The 16155-nt window shown below is 39.4% G+C and overlaps 1 protein-coding gene across 7 annotated transcripts in view; it reads right to left on the bottom strand.

The window, feature by feature from the left end:
- The window catches only part of YPEL1 (yippee like 1), a 71896-nt gene that overhangs the window by 37475 nt on the left and 18266 nt on the right, over positions 1–16155 (bottom strand). For all 7 annotated transcript variants that reach the window (XR_012155067.1, XR_012155069.1, XR_012155068.1 and 4 more), the window contains exons 3-4: positions 2009–2052; positions 344–452 (exon numbers count right to left, since the gene is read on the bottom strand). Coding sequence is in view for 1 of the 7 variants with exons in the window: in XM_073312912.1 (XP_073169013.1) it covers positions 344–452; positions 2009–2052 (153 nt within the window). In the remaining 6 variants the exon portion in view is untranslated. The remainder of the gene's footprint in view (positions 1–343; positions 453–2008; positions 2053–16155) is intronic.

Raw genomic sequence — 16155 nt, 5'->3', positions numbered from 1 at the left:
GTTTTAATACCAAAATGTGTGTGGCACTTAAATACCAAGGTAATAGGCACTATAGAAAAAAAACCCACCCTACTATAATGGGGCCTACAGCTTATACTGGCTTTATTATTCTCAAAATGTGAGACATGGAACCTGCTATAACATTCAAGTAATATAGTTTTGTTTGTATTACGCACACTAGTTATAAACGCAGTATTTTTTTTCTGCTAGATGTGGATATAATGGATTAAGAGTCACTCATTGTCACAATAATGAATGGTGCCTCAGTAGATTAAGGACAACTTCTATGGATTGCTACATATATGAATGTTTGATCAAGAAATAAATTATATACATTACTTACATATTTCCATCCAAGAGTAGTTTTACAGTTTTCACAATAGATATCTGCTACAGCATGTAAACCTGTCAAAAGAACTCTCTCCTCTGCTGGACCACAGCCCACATTTACCCTATAACAAACAACAGAAATAGTAGTATCTTAAACCACAAGACAGATCTTGCTTTTTGTTTGACAACATCCTACTTTCCTCCTGGAGATGAAATCTGAGACCAAGTCTCCAAGATATATATGCCACTATTTTTAGTCAAACATTTGTGAAATTAAGTTTTAGGGTTATATTTAAAGAGTCAAGAGGAAAAAAGTGTAATCATTTTGTTTTTCATTTTCTACCATGAAATGGTGTCATTTGTAGCATGAGTTAACTGTCACCCATATCATCAAGTAACATAAAACAAAGCACAATAAATGGGAAACTATTTAACAGTACTTAAAACAATATATTAATAAAAGTGACAGATGGCTAATAACTTAGGCCTTGCCTATGCTGGGAATTAGCTGCTTTCAAAACAGGGGTAAGGTCCACCAGTGCCAATTACAGCTTTCCTTTTCTACGCTAGAGATTTGTAACAATGCGACTACATTAATGTAGGAAAGGCTTTAGCAATATTTCTATGCTATAGACCATAGGTTAAAATACAATAATCACTGACAGTGAATATTAAAAAACAATGGAATGCCTCTTGCATATCTAGCTATGGAGTACTGCTCCAAAAGGAAACTTTCCCAAGTAAAAACATATGCCTAAAAGACTAGTCAAATAGTCATTCTAGGAAAATCAGGCAACATTTGGTTAAAACTGTTATACTACCCAGATCAGTGGTACTCTTAACTATGCCTGGCATCTCAATTCTACATGAAGCAACTACAGATAAAAGAATAAAGATATCTGTAAAAGGCAGAGTCACATCTTTCAATCTTCACCATAATTACCTCGCCTATAAAAATAAAACAGACACATCTGACTTGCATTCTACTTATGAATTGCTCCGAGCAATTCAGCTAGTTAAAAATAGAGATGCAATCCAATGACAGCATATTACAAAATCAAAATTAGTTCACGATCTATAAAAGCAAGGTAACAAGCATGTATGTAGGACTGCAGTGTTAAGGGGCTACTGCAAACATTGGACCCTCTTGAGATAAGTCTGGCTTCTTGCTTCTGACAAATCTGCAATTTTCAAGGCCAATATTCAAGCATCCTAAAGGTTAACCTGAAAAAATAATGGCTTTGCTTTGGGCTATAGTGATGATGTCCACCAGAGTAAAGTTACAGTAACATAATTTACTTGAATGTCAAACCTTACATGGTTTTCTGGAATAAAACAGTTTAGTGTCACTTGCCTCAATTCAGTTAGAATCAGATGCAGCTGAAAGTTTTATTTCTAATTAAGAGTTAAATGTGACTAATGATAGGATTTCCTAAATAACTGTAAGGAAGGCTCAGACTACGAGTTGCACAATAGTAACGTTCTCCTGAGAAAGGCCAGTTATTCCAGTCACACTTATCAACAGGGATTGCCAGTATAAGGCCATAGTCCATTAAGAAAAGAAATTGAAAGAGCAGATGAAAGTGACACTCTTACTAATGTTGAGTATTTTGCCCATTTGAGGAACATACCAAAAGATGATACTTCATAGAAAGTATGTAATTGTAATCATACTTACACAGAATTAAAGAGGTAGGCTCTTCCCTGGCTTCCCTGAAAAGACTGTAAGAAAGAGAAAAATATAACTTTTAAAATGAAACAGTTTCAGAAGTGATGCATCATAAAATAATATAGTGTTGCCTTTAAAGACATTAAGGTTTATACAGAAATTACTTTTATTGCACAACAACTTTTAACCACATCTGTATGTAGTATGAAAATAATGAAATATTTTGTACCAGCAAAGAACAAGGAAACAAATAAAAAAGCTTTACCGTAAAGGCCTCAGTTTGAAAAACACAATTTTTTCTCCAAACTTCACATTTTCCATCTTACATTTTTTTAAAATTGAAAGGGTTGCATAATGTATTGGCTAGAAATCCCCTTAAATGTCCACAAAATGTATTTAACCAAGTTCCATGGAGTGGGCCAAATTACAATTTTTGTTAGGGTCCATAGACTGGCCTATGTTAGGGCCATATGCTACACTTGACCCAAAGGAAATGTCTCACTGATGTCATCGTGAGTTTCCCATCAAAAGTGCAGAATATGACCCCTTAACCAGAAGGTAGAAAAGTCTAGCAGAAGCAGGTTTCCTTCCCCAACCATTCCTGGGTAGGGACTGTCAGAGGCTGAGAAATTTATCAGGCTAATCTCCATGTTATTCCCCAAGCATGCCTGTCACAGAAGAAATTCCTTCATAAAAACTATGTTAAGATGTTGTTAAGATTGCATGGTTAAGCCCTCAAAAGTCTAAAATTATCAGAATTAAGATGGCACGCACAACCCTTAACTTTGTCCCCATGTGTGTATGCATTACAATTCAGTCTTTTGTTATGCAGTTACATGCCATTTCTCAATCATCATCATGTGATTTTGCAGTCTTTTCTACAGCCTTTTAAAGTACCTTTTACACGATGGGCAGTGAACAAGGTGCATCACACACACCCACACACACACACCCCCACGCTTCATTGCTTCCCTTTGATATATAAAGTAATGGACTACACTGTACATTTGTATATCTGTTTGTAGGGAAAAACGTATGCAACACTATTTGAGAAACAGTATAAAATCCTACAAAGACTGTAGACACACTAAGAGGCATGCAAACTTAACAGGTTTTTGGATGTAATATATATTAGAATTACCTTTATGGTCAGGTCACCTACTACTGAAATGCAGCCACATTGGTCAAAGAATGAGACAGAGTTTAACAGCTACAGCAACGTTACTGCTCTGTTTAGATAAGGAACTGAAGAATATGATACTGAAGTGAAAGTATAGAGGGAATTTAGAATTGAGAATGTAATAATCCAGGTTGGATGTTATTATCCCCAATGTCCTGACCAAATTTCCTTTTCTTGGGAAAAAGGACAAAAATGACTACCGTACTCAGGATCTTGATTTTAAATCTCATAAAAAACAGTACTTCCAAAAGTACAGTGCACACATCCCTCTTACACTATTGTGGAACATCTATTCAGCACTCATTCTGTATCACCAGCACAGCCTTCTGGGTACTCTGTGTTTTCTTGGGGTCTAGCCAAAAAACAACCAACTCATCTCACCACTTTCTATTTCAAATGCAGGAAATAATTCTTTTGACTTTGCTCATATAAACCCATAGCACATCATACATACCAAATCCACCCCCACTCACTAACTTCAACAAAATTCCATATATAATTCCTATCCCTATCCCTCCAAGGGGGAGAAGAGAAAAAGAAGGAAAGAACCACAGGACAGATGCTATTCAGATCACTTACTGCACTTTGGGATAGTGCTCAGATACTACGGCGCTAATGCACTATAAAAACTTGAATAGAATAGATCCAACACTATGTAGTTCACAAGATTACAGCCCAAGATGGTATGACTACAATCATCATTTCCGCCACCCCCCCAACAACAACAAAAAAAGCATTCTGATGAAAGGTTTTACCTGAAAACTTGAGTACTTTTTATTATTCCTTGAAAACTGTTTTATGGCAACCCATCATTCAGTGTACAATGAAGTATTCAAAATGCTCAGATGGAAATGCATTTTTCCACTTTTTAAAACTGCTAAATCAATTACGTTATCAGGTTTTATGGGCCATCTTGAGAAATATGGATAGGGATAAATATTGTAATAGTAGAGATTTCATTAGTTATTGAAACAAGTTGGATATTTTTGTTAAATTATCCTCATTTTCCCTTACATATATTACTTCAAAAGAAAATGAATCATAATCATGCAGAAAAGGCAGTGCAATTTGTTTGCAGATTGAGGGATTTTTAAGAATACTCAGCACTGACTTAACTTTGCTCTGACTGAATCAATGGTAAAACTCCCACTGAACTCAGTGAGAGCAGAATTAGGTCAGAGTGCATTTGAAAAATCCCACTGTAAATATTTTCTTTGAAAGACTATGTTCATGTAGATTATACATAACACCATTGAAAGGATTTCCTGTTACACAGGATCTTTTCACAGAAATTTGCAGTACAGATTATTTACTTTTTATAATCTGAAACCATTTGAATTATAGGTATCACAGACAAGTCTCCCAGCCCCTCCCCCAACCCTAATAACTCATGGCATTTCCTGTATCATTAAGGCTTAAGACAGAGCGTTTGTCATGAAAGTTCTAAATTATGTGCAGTAACGTTGAGACTTTTTCCATACAAATTGTTATGCACTCGATCTAAAGTTGACACCTCTATATACTGTGAAAGAGCAGAAGCCATTGACTAAGTCAACGTAGTATATGTATGTTCTTACACACAGTCTGAAGATGACACAAAGCACTGATACTAGTATCAGCTTTGAAATAATCTTGCCTCATACATCCTATTAAAATACAGTTAGCAAACTAGGATGTCAGTCAAAGGAAAAGGTAAATGTGAATTATACCATTTTGACCAGGAACGGCCAGTGATTTGGGATGCAATTGTGGCCACCTAGCAATTGAAAGGAGAAATCTGCCACTTTGGAACACTATGGACAGTAGGCCTGTTTATACCTGCTCCCATGGTTGCAGAGACAGATTACAGAGCACATTAGAGAGGCAAGGAAGAGAAGCCATGTCAGAAAACAATCCATACTGAAGTAGATGTAAAACTAATCACAAAATACTGAAAGGAAATTAGATTTTAAAAATACTGTTTTTTAATATAAGGTGACTTTGGTAACAAAGGTTTGCTTACAAAACAAAAATCCTCCTATCTTTAGCAACTTTTTGCCATTTTTTTAGATTTATACTATCAAAAGGAGCACCAAAGCAACTCATTTTAAAAACATACAACTACATACAAGGAATAAAAATGCTCATTTTATCCCAGACCACGAATACCAAAGATATGGAAAGAAAGATGAGCTCTCCAACAACAAAAAACATCTGAATACCCTGCCACTAACCAGCATCACAAATCTCACCACTCCTCATGACAGAGAGGAGAGAGGCTGGGCCTTAGAGCATACAGTGAAGGTTAGCAAACTCAAGCCATTACCATGGAGAGAAGTGTTCCAAAAAGGTCTGGGGGCCTAACAGAGAGCTCTCCCTCTTTTGTACTAATTGGACTCCAACTTACTAGTTACCTCTGCTGACCACACCTACAGCAATATAGAAACAGAGAAGGGTTGTCTTTTTGTAATGGGGCATGATGATCCCAGGGCTTTTTAAGTTAAAACCAATACCTTACAACCCAGAAACAAAAAGTACGTAGTGAAGATAAAAGAGTATAACGTATTCACAAAAGGAAACAATACTTAAGAAATGGTTGCCAAATACTGTACCAGCCCTATTTAAAGTGCACTGCAGTACTCCAGTCCTAAAGTGACAAAAAGCATGGCCAATAGTGGCAAGATCCACATCCAAAAGAAACACTTATGAGCCCAGCTGTAAGTAGATTTAAAGAAATAACTACCTGGCTATTGCTGCTGTTTGATCTTCTAGTAGCAGCTGCAAGTTTAACCCCAAGTCAACCCACAGCAGTCACAAAGCCTCAGTCTGAGGAGGAAGACTATTATTAAATCACACCATGCAAAATAGTATTTTTTAAATTACCATGAAAGCATTTAAGAGCTAAGTACATTTTTAAAAAAATCTCATATTAAAAAGGGAAAGCATTGCATGCATTTTCCCCCATTTTAAAAATTGCAGTTGTGCTTACAATTTTGTGATTTAGAATTGTGTGGAAAGTTCAATAAGAAATGCACAATGGATAATAATTCATTAAAAGGGTATTTTTTGTCTCTGAAAATTAGTTATTTTTGCTGCTTGCCCATAGTTGCCACTATGCTTTGACAAACATAAGTACCACCTCAAGACATTGGAATGATTTTTAGCCGTATTGATGCAGCACTGGTACTAAGATGCTCTACCTCTGTACTTAGCTTCACAGTGAAATGGACTAGAACAGGTTGTGTGATTTGAGTAATTTTGACTACACCTCCTCCCATTCCTGGCTGTCTCTTCAGCATTCATGCATGTTTTAATATCCCTATCCTTCAAAAATGACCCTTGACTTCAGTAAGAACAGTCCCATCTCCGATCAGTAAGTTTCTTGAATCCTGTATACAACCGTTGCTTCTACTTCTCCACTGGATTCTCTTTCCACTTAGCTTTCATTCTTTATGCTTCATCAAAACTGTCCTCACCAAGGCCTCCAATGACTCATCATAGACACATTTCAGGGCCTTTTCTCTAACCTCCTCGATCTTTTCCCCTTCTTTAACAGATTGTCTCATTCCCTCATCAACTCTGACCCTCCCTGGTTCTTTTCTTCCCTCCAACAAACCCTTCATTGTCTTTCAGTGGTCCCTCCTCCTTCCATCTCCATCAGTGTTTCTCAAGACTCTATCTTTGGTCTCTCTTTTCCTTGTAACCTAATAGCAGAACTTCTATCACCATTTTAGTCTGTTTCTAAAAATCTACCTCTTAATTATCACCTACTGTATTTCTGACACAGGATGCTGTATTGCTGTGTCACAGCTTAAGCTCGATATGGTGAAAACTAAGCTCTGCATCTTTCCTCTCAAAAACTTTATTCTTCCTCTCTTCACGCTGCTCCCTGTACCTTGCACTCATTCCTGTACCAGTCATCCCACAGGTCATTCAAATCTCTCTTTAAAAAAACTCATTTCTTTTGTGAAGCCCACAAACATTAATCCAGGATGGCAAAACATAAGTGGGTTTCTAGCTAGCCCCATCTTCCAGATCTTCTAGTACATTTGTACTGGATATGTCTAGGCTATATTTCTCAGGGCATGACCATGTCCCCCTTCCTCCTAGATATGAGGGTAAGGCACAACTGACAGCAGCAGGGTGGATGGCAGCAGAGCCATACTGACCAGGCTGAGGGCAGGCATCCCCAGAGATGCTCCCCAAAGTTTAATGAGTGTTCTGGTGTTGGGACCCTATTACCACAGAGATCCTTAGATTCTTTAGTTTGAAGTAGCCTCTACTCTCCCTTATCCAAAAACCCTTTGTGTGGTAGTGGTAACTCAGAAGTTCTCGCCACTTTTCTACAGCAGGAGAGGATCTAGGATTTCTACAGGAGGAAAGGATCTAGGCACAATCTCCAAATGTGGGTTTCATAAATTCTGCTAATTTATCCTATATACTCAATCATGTGTCAGTCATTTTAAGGCTAAATTTCATAAGACTTTAGCAAGAAAGGTACAACTTAAGTAGATAAGTATTACTGCATCAAAGTCAAATAAATAGACTAACACTTGTATTTAAAGAATCCATTTATTGATAATCTCTAGCATTTACATAGTGCATTACAGCTTCAAAACAGCATGCAAACATTATGTAATTAAGCCTCACAATACCATGTTTGACAGGTAAGACATTATTATATGGGTGAGGAAAGAAATGTCATTACTTACCCAAGCCACACAAAAAGACAATGGCAAAGCTGGGATTGGAACACATCAATTACTAACTTCTAGTTCCATGGCAAATTAACTAAACTATATCATCTTTTCCATGAACAGATTTTGCTGAAATTATTTTAAAAAATAACTAAGCTAGATTTAAACTGAAGGGGTGAAACAAACAATTTCATATAAACATTGTTCAGGAAATTTTACCTATTCAGGAACTCACTCTTAAAGTTCCTGCTCTTCTCTTTCCTCCTTATAGCAGAGAAGTTCAGACAACTGAGATAAGCAGTTGCCAACCTCTTCATCCTATGATAGCAGTCTTTCTGACATCACCCTCAACCTGACTGCAATTAGGCCTTTTCCCCAGATGATGTAGCAGCTTTCTTGAGATCAAGACATGGCAACATTATGAACTACCTATGTGGCAAGTACTGTACCACAGACATAACTTGTAGATTGTTACTTGATTCTTAATGTTTGACTAGTTTTTAATAACCAGAGAATGGGAGTTGCAAGGTCCCTTAAAACAGTACTATCTTACAATTGATTTCCCAAAAGTAACAGCCTCAAACTACCATATATTTAAGAAATATTGTGCTGCAAAACTGTAAGCCCCATCAAAGTGCTTGGATATATTTTGAAAGCAGAGTTCCAGAAAATGAAGTTTACTTACCTACAACTGGAGTTCATTGAAAAGGACTCTGCATATTCCCACTCATTGGATGTGCCAGCACATGCAGCTCTGACAGTGAAATTTTCTCACAGCAATGGCTATGGGAGCACTCCTGCCCCTCCCTACTCTGCCGTCTCCCTGAAAATTGTGATGGCAAGGTTATAAAAGGGGTATCTGGCACTCCTGGTTGCTTTTGTTCCTTCCACTCTTTTCTCAGGCATAGGATTTCATTAGGACTGTGAGGAAGAAGGGAAGACTGGGTTGGGAGCATGAATGTGCAGAGTCCATCTTGAAAAATTCTGATTACAGGTAAGTACCCTTAATTCCTTCTCTCTTTTGTTTACTGCCACTCGTGGGATAGTTTGAGAAGCAGTACCTTATGTAAAGAAGGTAGAGCTCAGAGTCCTGACTGAGTAAGGTTTGAATTATTGCTCTAGCAAACTGAGGGCCTGATTTGGACACTAGGTCTAGGGAGTAATGTTTTGTAAATGTACATATAGAGCTCCAAGTAGCAGCTCTACAGACTTCTAAAATAGGAAAATATCTAAAGTAGGCCTGTCAAGCGATCAAAAAATTAATTATGCTGTTAAACAATAATAGAATACCATTTATTTAAATATTTTTGGATGTTTTCTACATTTTCAAATGTAGTGATTTCAATAACAGAATACAAAGTGTACAGTGCTCACTTTATATTTATTTTTGATTACAAATATTTGAACTGTAAAAATAGAAATAGTATTTTTCAGTTCACCAATACAAGTACTATAGTGCAATCTCTTTATCATGAAAGTTGAACTTACAAACGTAGAATTATGCACAAATATAACTGAATTCAAAAATAAAACAATGTAAAACTTTAGATCCTACAAGTCCACTCAGCGCTACTTCTCGTTCAGCCAATCACTCAGACAAACAAGTTTGTTTGCATTTACAGGAGATAATGCTTCCCGCTTCTTGTTTACAATGTTACTTGAAAGTGAGAACAGGTGTTCGCATGGCACTGTTGTAGCTGGTGTCGCAAGATACTTAAGTGCCAGATGCGCTAAATATTCATTTGTCCCTTCATGCTTCAACCACCATTCCAGAGGACATGCGTCCATGCTGATGACAGCTTTTGCTCAATAACAATCCAAAGCAGTGTGGACTGATGCATGTTCATTTTCATCATCTGGGTCAGATGCCACCAGCAGAAAGTTGATTTTCTTTTTTGGTGGTTTGGGTTCTGCAGTTTCCGCACTGGAGTGTTGCTCTTTTAAGGCTTCTGAAAGCATGCTCCACACCTCGTCCCTCTCAGATTTTGGAAGGCACTTCAGATTCTAAAACCTGGGATTGAGTGATGTAGCTATCTTTAGAAATCGCACATTGGTACCTTCTTTGCGTTTTGTCAAATCTGCAGTGAAAGTATTCTTAAAACGAACAACATGTGCTGGGTCATCATCTCAGACTGCTGTAACATGAAACATATGGCAGATTGCGGGTAAAACAGAGCAGGAGACATACAATTCTCTCCCAAGGAGTTCAATCACAAAATTTAATTAATCATCAGCATGGAAGCATGTCTTCTGGAATGGTGGCCAAAGCATGAAGGGGCATACAAATGTTTAGCATATCTGGCACGCAAATACCTTGCAATGCTGGCTACAAAAGTGCCATGCAAATGCTTGTTCTCACTTTCAGGTGACACTGTAAATAAGAAGCAGGAAGCATTATCTCCCGTAAATGTAAACATACTTGTTTGTGTTAGCAATTGGCTGAACAAGAAATAGGACTGAGTGGACTTGTAGGCTCTAAAGTTTTCCATTTTGTTTGAGTGCAGCTATGTAACCAAAAAATAAATAAAAATCTACATTTGTAAATTGCACTTTCACAATAAAGAGATTGCACTACAGTACTTGTATGAGGTGAACTGAAAAAATACTATTTCTTTTGTTTATCATTTTTATGGTGCAAATATTTGTAATAAAAAATATAAAATGAGCACAGTACTCTTCATATTCTGTGTTGTAACTGAAATCAATATATTTGAAAATGTAGAAAAACATCCAAAAATATTTAATACATTTCAATTGTTTAACTGTGCAACTACAACGGCGATGAATCATGATTTTTTTTTTGAGTTAATCGCGTGAATTAACTGTGATTAATTGACAGCCCAAGTCTAAAGACATGTTGTGGAGTTGCCATTGATTTAACAGAGCATGACTTAACCCCTACAAGTTGTGGAATAAATGCTACTTTATAGCTTTCCTCTATGGCAGTGGTTCTCAAAGCCGGTCGCCACTTGTTCAGGGGAAGTCCCATGGCAGGCCGGGCCTGTTTGTTTACCTGCCGCGTCCACAGGTTTGGCCAATCGCGGCTCCCACTGGCCGCGGTTCACCGCTCCAGGCCAATAGGGGCTGTGGGAACGGCGCCCAGCACGTTCCTCGGCCCGCGCCCCTTTCTGCAGTCCCCATTGGCCTAGAGCAGTGAATTGCGGCCAGTGGGAGCCGTGATCAGCTGAACCTGAGGAAGCGGCAGGTAAACAAACTGGCTTACCCCGCCAGGGGGCTTTCCCTGCACAAGCGGTGGACCAGCTTTGAGAACCTCTGCTCTATGGACCGTGTAACTCATCTAGAGAGCGTCTGTGCAGTGACTGTGTGTCCCTTATGGTTGTCTGAATATGAAATAAAGAGATTAGGAGACTTGCAGCGTTCCTTGGTTCTGTTAGGATAGTGAGTGAGCCAAATCTCCTTTAACATTCATTTAAAGTATGCAGCTTTGACTCACCCATAAGAGCATGAGGTCTTGGGGAAAAATACTGGCAGATTAATAGTTTGACTAAGATTAAATCAGATACCATCTTGGGGAGGAATCTAGGATTAGGATGAAGCAGTACTTTATATTTGTGAAAGACATTGAATGAAGCATGAGCAATGAAGCATGTAATTCAGTCATTCATCTACTATGATGGCTATGATGAAAGCACTTTTAATAGACACGTAAAACAAAGAATACTCTCAAAGAGATTTCATTAACTACATAAAGGACTAAATTGAGATCTTGTGATGGTACTGGACCCTTTATCAATGAATACATATTGACAAGTCCTTTAATAAATTTCTTTACTGTATCATGCACAAAGACTTGACTTATCTACCAATGCAGTGTGCAGCAATAGCTGCTAGGTAGATTTTTCAAAGAGGAAATAGACATTTCTAATAGCTTTAACTGAAGTAAGTATTAAAGAATAGATTGAACTGGTACAAATGGTGGATCTATAAACATATCATTTGCCCACTTTACAAGGCCTACTCCATTTGAGATCATAGCATTTTCGAGTTGACTGGTACAATTAATCAGTATTTGCTGCACTTCTAATAGGCAAGATTTCTCAAAATTACATCCAGATACCCCCACACAGTGAAGAGCTTGTCTATCACTGATTTCTTTAATGACCATTCATTCAGTTCTATTATATCCCTGCTATCAGGATGCTGGGTATGGGGCATGGGTAAAGGCTGGGATCTGAGTTGCAGGGGACTCAATGTAGTCTGAGTTCAGTCTAGATGGTCAAGACCAGAAGCAGCAGCCTATACTAGTGTCATGCAAGAGGATCAGGTCAGAGTGAAGGTCAATGAGCTGCATCAGAGTGGAGCCAAATTAATCAACCAAGGTAGGGTTAGTGGAAAAGAGACCAGGAGAGGTGTCAGGAGGAGAGTGGGGTCTAGGAAAACATGAACTGGGATCAGGAGCAAGGCAAGGTATCAGGAACAGGGCAGCAGGGTCCGTCTTCAGCAGCAAGCTGGGGATCTGCCTAACTGTACAGACAGCCTCCAGGTGATTTCCCTAGGCTTTAAATACAGTAGAATCTCAGAGTTACGGACACCTTGGGAATGAAGGTTGTTCATCACTCTAAGCAAGTCATTATGAGATACTCCTCAGGGTAGACTGCTCAGAGTGGGGCTCACAGCTGTGCCTGCAAACCTTAGCATCTTCCCCTTCTACCTGATTGTGGCTGCCCAGCAAATGGGGATGGGGACAGGCAGCCGGTTCTAGCCCCCTGGCTGCAAGGGTGATGAGTGAGGCACTCTGGGGCACTGCAGCGTCAGTGGTCGCACAGTGCAGGCTATAGCCCTTTAAAAATGAGCCACTCCTCGAGAGCGCAATATACAGGCAGGAGCTCAAGCTCTGGCTCCAGCAGATCACGCTCCAGGCCAGGTTCCAATAGCAGCTCCCACCCCAGAACTGGCAGCTTCCTTGCAGCATCAACAGCTGGGCTGGGGAAGTTTCTTTCCCGGACTCGGACTGAGCTTGTAAGCTTATCCCCTTCCCAGTGCAGGAAAGCGGCACAGACCCAGTGCTGCTCCTGCTCAGGCGCTCAATGCTGTGCCTGTGAACCTCAGCATCATCACCTCCTACCTGTAAGTGGCTGCCCCACGAGTGGCAAGTAGAGGGTGGGGGTGAGGACAGGCAGCTCAGATGTGCCTACCTTTAAGATGCAATACATATACAGTACAGTACTTGCTGGTTTTGGGTGGTTTTTTTTTTTCGTCTTTGCTGCTGCCTGATTGCCATGTGTCCAGTTGACCAGTCAGTCTGTAATTCTGGTGTTCGCATCTTAGAGGTTCTACTGTAGCATGAATGGGTTAAAAAACATTCATAAATGATCTGGAAAAAGGGGTAAAACAGTAAGGGGGCAAAATCTGCATATGATACAAAACTACATGGCAACAGTCAAAAAAGCAAACAGAATGTTGGGAATCATTAAGAAAGAGGTAGATAATAAGACAGAAAACGTCATATTGCATCTATATAAATCCCTGGTATGCCCACATCTTGAATAATACGTGCAGATGTGATTGCCCCATCTCAGAAGAGATATACTGGAATTGGAAAAGGTTCAGAAAAGGGCAACAAAAATGATTAGGGGTATAGAACAGCTGCCATACGAGGAGAGATTAATAAGACTGGGACTTTTCAGCTTGGAAAAGAGATGACTAAGGGGGGATATGATAGATGACTGGTATGGAGAAAGTAAATAAGGAAGTGTTATTTATGCCTTCTCATAACACACGATCTAGGGGGTCACCAAATGAAACGAATAGGCAGCAGGTTTAAAATCAAACAATAGGATGTATTTTTTCACACAACACACAGTCAACCTGTGGAACTTCTTGCCAAGACTATAAGACGGTTCAAAAAAGAACTAGGTAAGTTCATGGACGATAGGTCCATCAATGGCTATTAGCCAGGATGGGCAGGGATGGTGTCCCTAGCCTCTGTTTGCCAGAAGCTGGGAGTGGATGACAGGGGACAGATCACTTGATGATTATCTGTTCTCTTCATTCCCTCTGGGGCACCTGATATTGGCCACTGTTGGAAGACAGGATACAGGGCTAGATGGACCTTTGTTTTGACCCAGTATGGCTGTTCTTATGTAATCAGAGAATGCAGTAGGGACCAGTTCATCATGATCTCCATGGGTAGGACACCCAGCATGCTTGAGCACACAAGGGGCACAGACCATTGTTTACCACTTCACCGGGGCTGTCAAGTGGCAATGCGGACCCAGGCTCCAGACCTATGGATCCTCACACTTGCTCAGCTGGTCCACCAGGCTGTTGTCTCAGGCACAGCTAGGAAGGGTCAATCTCTCCCTGTTTGTTCATGTAACATATTGCCATTATATTGTCTATGAAGATGTGCACTGCCTTATTTTGGATCTGAGGTAGAAAAGATTTGAGGGCACAATAGATTGCTTTCAACTCAAAGATATTTATATGCAGTAACTTTTCTTGAGAATTCCAATGGCTGGCTACAGCTGTTAATTTGTTGAAATGTGCAGCTATCTCTGGTTGAAAGCACCTGAGGCAATTTTCTAACGGGGATGGCGGGTTTAAAGCTACCCCTCTTAGACTGTTGCAACACCAAGTCTACCATGTCATGTCAAGAACAGAAATATCTTTTATGGGATGGTCAATGACGTATATATGTTGTCTGCGTTTGGTCTGTAATTTAATGCTGCGTTTGATCTGTAATTTAACGTTGAAGACTTCTCATCCTGAGCTGAGAGTAAGAAGTTATCACAAGTGATTGAAGCCATAAGGCCCATGAGAACTGTAAAAAAATAAAAAAAATAAAAATATATTTTTTCGGAGTAGGATTCTGGTAATGCACTGCTATAATGCATTGAAGCTTCAGAAATCGGTCTTCTGGCAGAAAGGCTCTGCCTACCCTAGAACTGATCCTAGAAAGTGAATCCTTTGAGTAGGCAGCAGAATTTTTTTTTTAAATAAGCTATTAACATCTTGAGGAGGGAACAGGTATAAGCTATGTGCTTGGAAAGGCCTTCTTCTGATTAGGCTTTGATCAGCCAGTTGTCTAAATAAGCATAAACAGATATACCCTGGCATCTTAAATGAGCTGCTACTATGGATAGGAACTTTGTAAATACCCAGCGAGCAGCAAAAATGTCAAAAGGAAATGCCTTTGTACTGGAAACGGTCTTGTTCAATCAGAAAATGAAGGTGCTTGTGGTGCCTGGGTCTGAAGGAGATATGGAAGTATGCATCTTTCAGCTCACAAGCTGAAAACAATCTTGGGTAGTTAGCGAAAGTATAATGGATACTAGTGTCAACATTCAGAATTGGTACTTTCTGATAAAGAAAATGTGCTTCTATAGATCTAATATGGGATAAAGCCCTCCAAATATTTTCTGATATGGAAGAATGAATTTTGACCTCTGAATTCCCTTGGCACTTTCTCTATGCCTCCTGCTTCCAAAAGGGAGTGAACCTCCAATCTTAAAAAGGTCTTGGGAGAGGGGAAGGAGGAGGGAACTGAATTGAATGACATATCCATCTTTTATTAGCACCAGAATCTATTTGTCTGATGTAGTTCAGAAACGCCAAGTGTTGACAAAGTGGGAAAGGTGGAGACGAGGGTTAGCTAAAGCTCCCCAACCTCACATAAAACTTGAGGGTTGAGATTCAATCCTGAAGACTAAGCTGAAAGTTCCTTCCCTTTCATTCTGGGTTTAAAATACTTTCTCCTCTTCTGTGGCTGTGAAGAAGGTGGTTACTGTTGTTGAAACTCATGCCTTTGGGAGAAGTGAGACAAGGAATCATAAGGATCTATTACGATATCTGAAGACAGATCCTGAGGTCCTTCTTCTTGCGGGTTGGGAGTCAGCTAATGATCTTGCATCTTTAGTTTTCCATCTGTTTTATTACTAAACAAGCCATCACCATTAGAAGGGTGATGGACAAGAGGCGCACCTCTTGAAATCAGGTCTTTTAGCTATCATATCCTACCATGGATCTGGGGAGCGGAACCAAAGATATGAACTAAAATATTAAACTTTTAGAAACAAACAAGAAATAGACTAACTAACCTTAACACCAGAACTAACACCTAAGAATATTAAGCTATGGCAATGGCTCTCTCTTAGAGAGAAGATCTAGATCTGATGGATCTAGTCCAGTTTATAGCCATCTGCTGCTGCTGGAATGAACTGAGGCAGCTGGGGTACCAAGCCTTCTTTTATAGCCTCACACTAAGAATATTCAGGACCTGAGAGGTAAAGTGTGGGAGGGGCACACAATACTCCAACAACCATCGCTACGAGACGGCT

Source organism: Lepidochelys kempii, chromosome 15, assembly GCF_965140265.1.
Source record: "Lepidochelys kempii isolate rLepKem1 chromosome 15, rLepKem1.hap2, whole genome shotgun sequence".
In the NCBI taxonomy this organism is placed as follows: Eukaryota; Metazoa; Chordata; order Testudines; family Cheloniidae; genus Lepidochelys; species Lepidochelys kempii.
The sequence above is the reverse complement of the archived record's forward strand: the minus strand, read 5'-3'. Positions and strand labels throughout refer to the sequence as shown.